The following is a 12190-nucleotide window of genomic DNA, read 5'->3' on the forward strand; positions in this document are numbered from 1 at the left end:
ATGTGCCTGTTTGCCATTTTGAAGAGTACATTCTAAATCTGACCTATGTCAAAGACAGAAGTGCCAGATTTCACCCAGAAGCTAAACAGTGATTTGGACAGAGCTGAAGGGTGGTTTGGAATAGTTTACCAAGACAATTAACACAAACAACTGGATTTTTTTTTAAGCATGAAGGACCAAGTCTTAGTTGCCTTACACGTAAAGTTCCATGAACACCATAGTGACTCTTTATGTGAACAAGACATTCAGGAGTTGGCCCAGAATATTGTAACATTCAGCATTACAAGCAGAAACACAGAGTTTGATCCTCCTTCCACTGAAGACAGTTGCATATTTTCCATTAGTTTCAGTGAAAGCAGGATAAGATTCATAATTTTTATGCCAACTAGCTTCAAAACAGTGAGGGCCACATCCTGCTTTCCTTACCTGTGTGGGTGACCCCATTACCTCAGATGCGGTTATTCATGTGCATAAAGTGAGCAGGGTTTGCATGAAAACGTCAAGGGTGAAATCCTGGACCACTGAAGTCAACAGCAACATTTCCATGAACTACAATGTGGACAGGATTTCACCCCAAATTCTGTACATTTAGAAGTACACACGGTATTTGAGAGACTATTGCATTCTGTGGAGGATGCTACTGTGTTCTGCTTTTACAGTCTTTCTTTCTCTTCCATCCTGGCATTTTCAGGACTCTTGACATTTTCAAACTGAGACTCAGGCTCACGGGTGGAACTGTGCGTTGTGTAACACACAACAAGCCATGTGTCACTGCATACATGTAGGTGACACATCCTTTCCTTTTCAGAAAGTGTTCCCTGCCCAATGCATTTCTGCCTCTATTATCCTTTCTTTATGCCATCACCTATACACAACTGTTACACTGACAAAAAGAAAAAAATTAAAGCTGCTGCTCAGCAACAGTGAACGTGGATATGTGAAGTTTTCAGAGGGTACTAACTATGGTTCTGAGCACCAGGGGCACTGAAGCCCGTGGCGGGGGGGAAGGGGGAGGGATGGAAAAATCATCAGAATTAAAGTGGCGAAGAATCAGAATTAAAATCAGAATTAAAGTGGGGAAGAAAAATCAAAATGGTTATCAGACTACTGTGATTTTAATAATCTGATATCTCATGATCTGTCACAGCTGGATTCTGCTGCTTTATAACAATGGAAAACTGGCATTCACGGCTTTCCATTGGTATAAAACGCATTTCTCTCTGGTCCCAGCAGTTGGTGGCATATTGGATTTTGACTGTCAGTCTTTCCTCAATCCAGCCGTACATTCTGGGCATTGGCTCAGGACTCTACACCAAGTCCTAGGCCTCAAGATGAGTTTCAGTGAGGGCCAAATCATGTCAAAACTCCCATTCGCTGCAACATAAAGTTCCTATTATGTAGAATTCTCCCTCTCACACATGTATTTTTAACATATATTTGCTTAACCCAAGCAAGGAAGAACAATAAGTATGCCCTAATTTCGCCATACACCGGCCCTTGACTACCTTTCATAGCATTTGGAACGTTGTATGCCTATAATCATAGGCATATGAATGTATTGGCATAACAGAGTTTATAAGGTTTATTTAGCACAGAAGGTTTATTTTCCAGAGAAGCTGACATACTTGTGTAACTCCCGCTCATGTTAGCACTACAAAACTGATTACTTCCTACTCTCATAAGCATGTGATAAATACTGTCACCACACTTCACATATTTTGAGCATGCAAAGTAATATGAAAATGCATTTCAATAATACAACTCACAACCCTCTAACTAAGGTCCTGATCCTGAAAATACTTGAGTAACTAACTCATGTGAGGAGTCCCATTGAAGCAAATGGGACTACTCACATAAGGAAAGCTACGTGTGTGTGTAAATGTTTTCAAGATCAGGTCCTAAATGTAGAGAAACAAACTCAGTATCAACTGAAATACCTAAGTACTTATTCAGACATTTTCATGTGGTCACAGAGGAAAAAGAAGGTCTGTGCTAGTCTAGGGCAGACTAGTGCGGTCAGGGGCAGTCAAATAAAGGCCCTTCTAATATGCAGAGATTATGATGTCATAAAAAGAAATGTTGGTTAATTCTATATCCTTGAGGTTATTACCTACAGCTAACAATGAACTCCAATGAGAAGGAATGATTAATGGCCTGATACATTAATACCCAATGAACATGTAGGGTTGTGCTGTAACACAAGAAGAAGTGAACTTCTGTTCCTATTAAAACAAATGTGGAGAGAATACTCTCTGGTGAAATACAAGTCCCTCACCAGGTGAAACCAATGGGTGGTCTATATTTCTGCAGTGTTAAAAAAGCAAAAATGAGTCAACTAGGGGGAAACCCCAGTCATTTATCTTCTGCCTGGGAGCAGTAGCCCATTCAAATGACCCAAAGCAGTCTGGTTTTAATTTGCCTTTCAAGCAACAAATGTTTATTTTATTAAATCAGTTTGGCCGGACACTATCTGAACCAGTGTTATAAAAAACACGTAAAGGGGTGGCCAGACAGAAGTTTTAAATAGCATAAAGGCAACCCTCATCTTTGCTTTCCAACTGCAGTTAAAGCCCCTAGCAAGTAACAGAGAAAACATAAAAAATAATTAAACTGATGGGCACTCCTCTGTTGATTTGCTCATTGTCACCATAGAGAAGCGTGGATGGAAAGAGGGCCTGAATTCTGACTAAGCAAACCCCCTAACTTGAGCCATATGAATTTGTGACTGTATTCCATATACCCCTTGTGTTACTTTGTGTGTTACTCAGTCAACCCATACTGTATTAGAATTCATTTTCTGCTAAAACTGTGTACCTTTCCTGAGTCCTAAACTGCCCATAGATGCTACATGATGAGCCAAGTTCCTCCGTGTTTTAACTCTATTAAAGTAAGGGATTTTCAGAAGTGCAAGGATTACTTTGACTCTAGCAAACCGACAGCATCAGCCACACAAGTATTTGCATTGTCTGTATAGCATCAACCATAGGTAGCTTGCATTACGAGCTCATGTTCAAATATGTGGCTCCATGAATGGCCAAAGCCAAAAGAAAGAGTTCTGATTTCATATGGGGCCTGATCCAAAGACCACTGAAGTCAATGGCTAGGTTCCCATTGACTTCAAAGAACTTTCAATGAATTCCACGATCACCTGGTCACTTTACTTTCATTTCATTTAAGATTATAAACGTTATCCAGATGATGAAACCTGGCAAGCCTGTATCTTATTTCTCTGGTATATTTCAACATCATATGTTTTTCCAACATCAGCACAGATATCACTTATCTCCCAAATCCAAGGGAATGCATTCTACTGAGGTTTACTATTGTTTCTTTATTCTTAGTCACCATAGACTGGCATGCTTCCTTGGGAAAACATAGCCTCCATTGTGTCCCCTGTCCTTAGCAAAGTCTTGCTTTGCTCCTCCCTGGCAATTGTTCCATTTAAACCAACTGCCAGTGCCAAACTGTGACCAAACACAAGAACATAGTGTTCTCTATGGACACTGTATGATCAATATGTCAGTGGCACAGCACAGGTATCGGCACCAGGCAACAGCGCAAGTCACAAATGTTGATTGCATTATAGGGTTTCCTTGGGAATGAAAATGTCTAAACAACTAAACATGTTACAAATGCTAATGCTGCACCACTCAACTCTCTACATTAACATTTATTGTTAAACATGAAATGTTTGATCATATGTAAACTGGAAACCTAAAAAATTGGTTAAGGGCCATATATATTATCTCCGTCAACAGAAAAATACAATCATTTAATGTTAAATACAGTAATTTTAGTAAAACAATTGTTTTGCATTTGGTGAGATGGTCTTTCATTTTTTAAATTAAGGCATTATTAATTTTGTCTTTTTCCTCCTCAGATATGATATTTTTGCCTCTGGTAATACAAATGATATTTGTCAATCTTTAGAGTAAACAGTCTATCAATGGTCAATAATAAATTAAATCAGTCATTAGAGATGAGTATAATACCAAACACTGCACCATTCGGTCTGTTCTACTGTAACTATTTAAATAGTTATTAAAAGTTTTACGATTTAATAAAGCTGTATTAAAATGCAAAAAACCACTGGGGCATAGGTGTATATAAAGCATATGCTGGTACAGTCTCAAAACTCAATAACTTGCAAAAATTTTATCTGGATAATTACGCAAAGCACAGCTGTCTTCTGGGTTAGGCAAAACACACTAGAAGAAATACATTATGATTAATCTATGTGACTTTAAGGATGCCTGAGGTTTAGACTTAGCTGAATGGAGAGGGAAGAGAGAAAGGAGGTGGTGAGAGGGGAGAAAATCAACAACAGCCCACTAAAACTACCTAACACCTAAATGAAGTTTGTGATTTTGGACGGGGGTAGGGGTGTGAAATCTGATAAACAACCAGAAGCATTGCCATTATGCAACCTTACTGAAAAATACCGTATAAGCACATTACAGATCCATTTCTCTAACTAGAACAGAACACTGGGTGTATAAAGCATGATCAGTACCATTAGTATATTTGGAAAGGATTTAAAATCCTTGTTAAAAGGGCACAGCAACAAAATCACACATGCACAACCTGAAGCTGCAGACCCCAAACGGACATTTATAACCACAGCATCCGCATTTTCCCAGAGAAACTTATGTCTTTTTGACATCAGTTTGCTCTCCTGCCAGCTCTCTATACTTGCTGCCAGGTTTTCCCTCTAACTTCACTGCACGAAGAGAAATAAATTGCCAAGTAATAGGTTGTAAAGGGAGATCCCAGATCTGTATTCTTATTAGTGAATTAAAGAATGAAACAGCAATCTTCTTACCTTGAACTGACAGACGCAAGTCACACTGTCTCCAATTCTTAAACACTCCCCATCAAATTTACAGGTATTGGTATCACAGAGAAAGAGATCATTTTCTCTGTCATCATAACCTCAAATGTAAACAGAAAAATACTGTCAGCTTCAGTCTGGCAGGATATACAATACAGGGTGATCGCTTTTCTAATTTACATAGCACCACAATCTTGTTGGTGAAATAATACAGTCTGGATGTTCTGTCCTTCCCTGTTTTCAATTATCCACACTTTATGTCATTATTCCCCACACCTCCACCCTCTTTATTCTACAGTATTAAACAGACTCCAGTTCCTCAAAAATGATCCAGTGACTGGTGTATTATATTTTCTTTGGTTGGTTCAACATTTTTCCATGCAACAGCAGATCTTTGGGTCTAAAGCCAAATTGGAATTTCTCCAGACTATGCCATAACAAAGCCCCAATAATAAAGATAAACAGGCTGTGTGTTTTCTGTGATGGTCTGTCTGATTCGAATGAAGATTGATCACCTCTAAGTTAACAGGAGGGGTGCCAGGTTCTTCAGAGTGAACCTAGTTCTTTCCCGTCAGTTCTGCAGACAAATAGATCTGGCTGAAGATTTAGCTCATGAATGCCAGTGTGAATTTCAGATTTCACTAGTTGCCACCCCACTCCGACAGTGTGTAGCAAGGCATTAAACAAAACAGCTATATTACATTCCAAATCCATTAAGATTTAATCCCACTGATTTTTTAAATGTCCTAATTCTTCTAACCATATCACTGAATATTAAAAATGAAAACAGTGAAAATTGCTTCTTGCCAACCTATTATATATTATACATATATTACCTTGAAAGTTGATATTTTCTCAGAACCCTTTTATAAGGTCTCATTGCAGAAACGCCTCAAATATCGGAGGCATAGCCTGTTGACCCAAATATTATATTCACTGTAAAGTCAGCGACTTTAAGGATGATAAAAAAATTGGGATCACCCTATTTTGAGACTCCAGGTTTTTTTTTTAAATCAGTGGATAGATAAGCATTTGACTTTAACCTATACACAGCACTTGTCTCCCAACCTCCAACGCACACACACACATACACACAACATGACATATTTAAACATACATCACTTTGTCACTGAAAGAGACTGAGTGATTCTGCTTCACCAGAAGCCTGCAAATGGGTCTGGAGATCTGTCTCCCTCTCTATATATAAAAGAGTGCTTCAAAAAGAAGGACTGAACATCAGCTAGAAACAAAAAACCATGGGCCTTGACAAACAGAGGTTCTATTGAAAATACTGCACAAATGGTAAACACACTCCACGCAATGCACTGTTATTACTGTATTAAGGGCTATGCTGATCAGTCACAAAGCCAGCTCGCAGCTGATCTAAAAGGGCAAGAACTCCGGTCCCCAGCCTCTTCCTTATTCAATTAGTACATTTCACCCGCACTGTGCCTGGCAGGCACCTTCCAGCGGGGCTGAAATTGACCAGATGAAGGGGAAAAGCCTGTTTAATAGCAGCCCGCAGAAGAACTCGAGGAAAGAGGCGTTACTTCTTGATCACTTGCGGCTAGCTACCCTGCCCTTTGGTCCTGTGAATACCCAATGTGACAGCTGCAAACGGTTCCTCTGCTAACTTTTCCCCAGAAACTATAAGGTTTACAAAGTGAATACAACATCATGAAAGACAGAAAAGCAAACAAAATCCCATGCCTACAACAAAATCGAAATGCCTGGAAGCAGCGACAAAAAAGGGGTCTTCGCCCAACAGGATTAACCTTCCACATTCTTATTATTATCAGGAGTTGCTTTTTCTTGGAAAGACGACCTAGCACGGATTCTTGCACTTTCTGCAAGGAATCAGCATTTCTCAGACAGCCACAACGTGATTTATTGCATTCGCTCTCCTAAAATTGTTTCTCTCTCTCTCTCTCTCACACACAGTTCTCACTTCTAATACGTTATGAAAAACAAAACACCCCATGGCACTGATCAGTCTTGCGGGATCACAAAATGATAGTGTGTGTCCAGCCTGCAACAAACTCTATGGACTACACCGCTGGAAGAAAAGCTCGAGCAGATGCCATTATAGTGCAGGGCGGGGGAAGTACTGAAACATCCCTGCACTTTCCGCCCTGCTGTCCAGTCTCTCCTTTGGCAATGCACACTGGACAGTCACAGGGAGGGCTGGCGAAGTGCTCAGTAATTTGCAGTCAGCGCCGCGATCTGCAGGTTTTGGGACGAGCCCGCCTTTGGAAAAGGACACCGAGAGGAAGGTGGCGGGGGATGTGGCTTGCAGCTTACCGGAGCAATTCCAGCCGGTAGGCGTTTGGCAGTCACTTAAGGAGGTAGGGAAAGCGGCAAGTTTCACGGGTCGGGCTATGAGGAGTAACATCACCGGCAGCAGCAGCCAGCAACAGCAATCGCAAAGTGTCCAGCCGCCGCCGCCGCACTGCCGAGGGGGGGAGGCTTCCCCCAGCACCATGACTTCTTAACTCAACTCGGCGGCGGCAGCAGCCAGGGGCTCCCCGAAGCGGCGCGGTCTCGGGGCGACGGGGGGCAGGAGGGATCCGGGCGGGGGGCTGCCTAGCATCCCGGGGGCCCCGGCCAGCAGCGGGTCAGGAAGAGGCAGCCCGGTCCCGGCATGACGATCCCGAGAGTTTCCCAGCGGCGGCGCGATCCGGCGGCCCGGCTCAGCCCGAGGCGCGGCGGCGGCCGGGCAGGAGGGAGGCGGCGGCGGCGGCAGCTGCCATAGGGCTCCGGGCGGGGAGGGAGTCACGGCGCTCCACAGCCCAACGGCCGCCGCCTGCTCTCGCGCTCTGCCGCCCGCATCTCTCTGGCGCGGGGGAAGCAGCAGGTCCCTCAGCTCGCCGGCGTCACGTGGCCGAGGCAGCCCGGCCCCTGATTGGAGGAGCGGGATGCAGGTCCCCCGGCAGGGCGGGGCCGGCGGCGGCGGGCGGAGGGATGCGGCGGCGGCTGCAGCGGCTGCTGCCCGGGACCCGCTCGGGACCGGGCTGAGGAGACTCAGCGCTGCGCCGCGGGGAACCGGACTCTGCTGACAGCCCCCGCCCGCCGCTATGGATCGGGGGGGGGGGCCGGCCGAAGCCGCTCGCCGGGGTGGGCTGGAGCAGCAGCTCTCCGGACTCCCCGCCGTCCCGGGTGCGCCTCCGGCGGGACCCGCAGCCGCTGAGGGAGCCGGGGGGCTCCAGCCAGGGCGCACCCCCATAGAGCGTGCAGGCACGTGCGCGGCACGCTCCCCCTCCCCCACCCGTGCCCTCCACGCGCAGTCACACACACGCGTGCACAAGGCTGCAGTCACACATGCCTGCGGGCTTCGTCGCTTGTGCGCATTGCACGCGCCCAGGTACACGCGTGACGCCCGCAGCAGCTGCGCACGGACCACCAGCCCGGGGGCTGGTGAAGTTCCTAGCAACTACCCCCCCCCCCGGGCTGAGCTGTTCGCCCGTGGCGGGGTTGGCGGGGGGGTGGGGACTGGCAGGTCGGCTGTAAAGCGGACAAACCGTCCCGGGCCGGCGGTGAAGAGGGTGGAGAGGAGGCGACCCGAGGGAAAGGAGACATCCCCGGCCCTGCCCAGAAGGCGGCAGAACGCACCAGGTCTCGGCGGGTGCAGCGACAGCAGCATCCCGGCGGAGCAGATGAAAGAAAACGCACGATCACGGTGGTGTGCAGGGCTCTGTTAGCCTCAGACGCGTGTGCTTGGCGGGGAGACTGTGAAACTCCGCGGGAGCCTCCGTCTGCCCAGCGGGGCTGGCAGGATCCGCCTTGCGCCCGCTGCACCTTCGCAGCCAGACCCCCTCTCTGACCGCTAACGGGGCCATCACTGGCCGCCAGAGACGGCCCCGGGGGACCCTCCTTCCTCTCTCCTCCCAGGTCGCCCGCATCCCACAAGGGAGTTACCGAAACCCGGAGGCGCGCGCGGTGTTTGCAATTAAGAGCTGCGCGCAGAACAGCTTCTTTGGGGAGCGCCACGCTCGCTCCTAGCCCCGCAAAAGGGGACGGCAGGGCCCTTGGCCTGGGCCCCCCAGCGCTGGCTGAGCGGGTCAGACAGCCACAGGCTTTCAAATGCAACCTCCCCACCCCTGCCAGCCCTCCTCTGCCCGTCTCCTTCCCGCCGTGAGCGCACACAGCAGCAAGGTCCCTCCAAGTTAGCGCAGTCGGTCATTGGTGGAGAGGCGTGGGGGGGGACGGACTAGACCCATCTTCCTCTCAACCTCCCAGGTAAAGAGCCCAGGCTCACAGCCACCCCCGCCCCCAACAGTTAAAGTGCAGCTGTTCACAGGCTGGGCTGTGGCTTCTTGCTCCTTGTACAGGGAGGCTCCATAAAAACACGGATCAATTTACCCAGACGGCATCAAAGCCTCGGTTTTTTCCCCCTAGACGCAGCAGCGGAATCCGTTAAGGAAAAGGCAGAGCCATTAGCTAGAACGGTGATCCCGTAAGGCAGAGGACCAGAAATCAAAGGGCTGCACGCGCTGTCTGCGGCAGCCCTTTACACACAAGTAACATCACATCAATACGTTGTGAACGTGGAGAAAGATTGAGAAACTCGGCTGCAGACAGGCATCTTTGCTCGCTGGAGAAGAGCCGCTCTGGCAACTCATCAGGCAGGCTTCTGAAAATAAACCACGCGTTAAGCTAAATAAAAGGAAGGCCATTACAAAGTGTTTATGCAACAATTACCCCGAGAAAACAGGACCTCGGTGCACTTCAGCGCCCGGCTCACAACATAAAAGATCATCAGTGAGGCCTGCAACCTTTTAACGGTTCCAAGTGTATCCGAAGGCTAAGTAAATGCTCACTAATCATAAATTTCTTCTTTAGAGTCCCCTTGCCGTACAGTGAAACTCCAGCGGAGTTAATGGTCTTAAAGAGTCAGCAACTACAATTGCATCCATCATTCCCCCCTCCCGCTCCCCCATTTCTAAATTATTAAGCACTGCAAGAAATGTCACCTTACGGACAAATGCTGGGGATTTTATGTTGCTTCGTTTAAACACTGACGGGCTGTAGCAATACCACCAAGGGGGAAGCACGGGGGTGTGTGTGTGTGTGTGTGTGTCTGAAACTGGCAAGCACCACCGTGTGGCAGGAGAACATCAGGCGCCGAATATTGCGTCGCTGAAGAAGTAAATAGATAAATAAATATTATACACATCCGTTTTCTCCTTAAGCAGCCGGCACCTAGCTTGAAGTGGGGAGGGCGGGGGAACGGGTTCCTCACTCTTCCCAAGCAGGGGGCAGACCTGCGTCCTTCAGCTGGAACCTGAATTTAACCAGGCACCAAAGTCCATGGCCAAGATTTTCAAACGTGGGTGCCTATAGCAGCTAAATAAATGGCCTGATTTTCAAAAGCCCCCAGAGACCTACTGCTGCCCAACACTTCTGAAAATCTGGCCAATTATTTTGGCAAGTAAATAAGGATAAAAAAAACAAAACAAACCAGCGTGGCCTGCCTATTTGATGAAGCAATGTCCTAAAGAGCCTGTTTGTATTCAATAATAATATTAATCCAGATCTTTTGTTTAGATGTCACAGCACCATAGAATACTCTCATAGGGGAACACCTGCAGGAGGGGGCCAGAAAGGTCCAAGAGACTGAATGCATGGAATTTCCTCCTCATCTTCTGCTGAGGGAGAAGGAATTAGGGGTTTCAGAAAAGGCAGGGGCTGCAGCTTCTCAACCCCCAGAAGGAGGGGAAATTCCATTCCTCCTCTACACTGGCCCTCTGCTTCTCCTGCTCCCAACCCACCTGCCGTTATGCTGTCATTATCGACTCCCCGAGTCCCATTGCCTTGAGTAGGATTAAAGATGTGTTGGTTAGGACATGTTAGCTGATACATTCTATAATTTAAAAGTCTGGTTTAGACAAGGCAGTTGTGACTTCTAACGTGGTTGAATTGGAAGCTAGATAGGATCACAGGGTTTAACGTCAATGGAGCTACTTGACTTAGACCAGAATCTGGACCTGGATCTCTTGTTGCTTTTCCTTTCTCTTTTAACTTCTAGTTTTTTCTCTCTCTCTCTCTCATATTTCTTTATTTCTTCTCTTTTTTCATTTCATTTTCCCTTCACCCCCTTCCTTTTGTTTTTCCCTCTGGTATTTATTGTTTATCTATCACTGAAGTTGTAGAACATGGAGGAGACAAAGTCTATGCATTGAGGTGCTTACCATCTAAACAGACAAAAAGACTAGCAATCAGACACATGAAGCACCCACTGATCAGCAGATGGAATCATGACAGACCATTGAGCAGGGGCGATAGAATCCTGACAGAGTTTGCAGTAGAGGTTGTGCTCTTTCTTCTCTCCCTCTATCTGTCTCTTTCCCTTCTCTTTGTCAAAGTCTTTCTGGTCCCAGATCTTGGTTTATTCCTTCTCTAGCTCTCTCCAATCTCTTTTCATCTTCCCTAGTTCTTCCCCACAGTCTCACTGCTTCTTCCTCCATCTTGGGAATTCTACCTCTTCCCATATCCACAGCCTCTCTTTCCCTCTCTCGATCCTCTACACAGACTATGTTCCAACAATCCTTTCCCAGGCTCCCCCCATAACTTATTTTCCTTCCCCACAACCATGGACTCCAAAATCAGCACTGGCCTTTTCCAGGTGCGTAGTGGCAATTTTGGAAATTTTGGTCCAGGACCCTCACAAAGCAGGGCCTTTCTTAAATTCCCTGGGCTGCCTCATAGTACATCACACAGTGTGTGATAGCAAAGGCAGCTCTGTCGTTTATACAAAGTTAAAGAACACCAGTAATAGAGACCAGTTTAAAAAAAATAAAGCTAGAATGTCATATTATATTAGGGTAATGCAGTGATCAGCATAAGAAGTTCTGAGACACCTATCAACTGTAACTGTCTTATACATAGGTCTCAAAGACAGGCACCTGTTTCATTGTCATCCATTCAGACAAGAGGCATTTTCTGGTTCCAGATGAAGTTGCAAAGGAGTGTTCCAACGTGTGTGCCTGCCTTTTGACCTTACCTTGGACTCTGGGACTTTCACCAGAGGTCACATATGGCAGCAGGACACAGACATCTGGAATTTGAAATTCATATTTGCCTACATGACTGGCCAGTGAAGGCACAGTCTCAGATATAGTACCATCAATATCCAAGGCTGCTGTAAAAGAAACTTTACTCATACAAATATTTCATGATAAAAATACAGCTGCCACAGTGTTCAAAATGTCCTGTTTCTTTTTTTCCTCTTTAGACATTTCTTATGAATGACCAGACACTGAGATACAATAATTTTCTCATATAGTACCTAGTTGAGAAACACATTCTTCTGCACTATTAATCCCTTATTGCACAGTCTATTGTTAGCACAGTATTCTCAGC

General features: G+C 46.2%; 1 protein-coding gene across 1 annotated transcript in view; it reads right to left on the reverse strand.

The window, feature by feature from the left end:
* TMEFF2 (transmembrane protein with EGF like and two follistatin like domains 2) overlaps positions 1-7313 on the reverse strand; it is a 171272-nt gene extending 163959 nt beyond the window's left edge. The window contains exons 1-2 of the mRNA XM_077830140.1: positions 7133-7313; positions 4823-4932 (exon numbers count right to left, since the gene is read on the reverse strand). Of these exons, the coding sequence (XP_077686266.1) occupies positions 4823-4932; positions 7133-7313 (291 nt within the window). The remainder of the gene's footprint in view (positions 1-4822; positions 4933-7132) is intronic.
* Between the last annotated feature and the right edge of the window lie 4877 nt (positions 7314-12190).

Source organism: Eretmochelys imbricata, chromosome 11 (genome assembly GCF_965152235.1).
Source record: "Eretmochelys imbricata isolate rEreImb1 chromosome 11, rEreImb1.hap1, whole genome shotgun sequence".
Lineage (NCBI taxonomy): Eukaryota > Metazoa > Chordata > Testudines > Cheloniidae > Eretmochelys > Eretmochelys imbricata.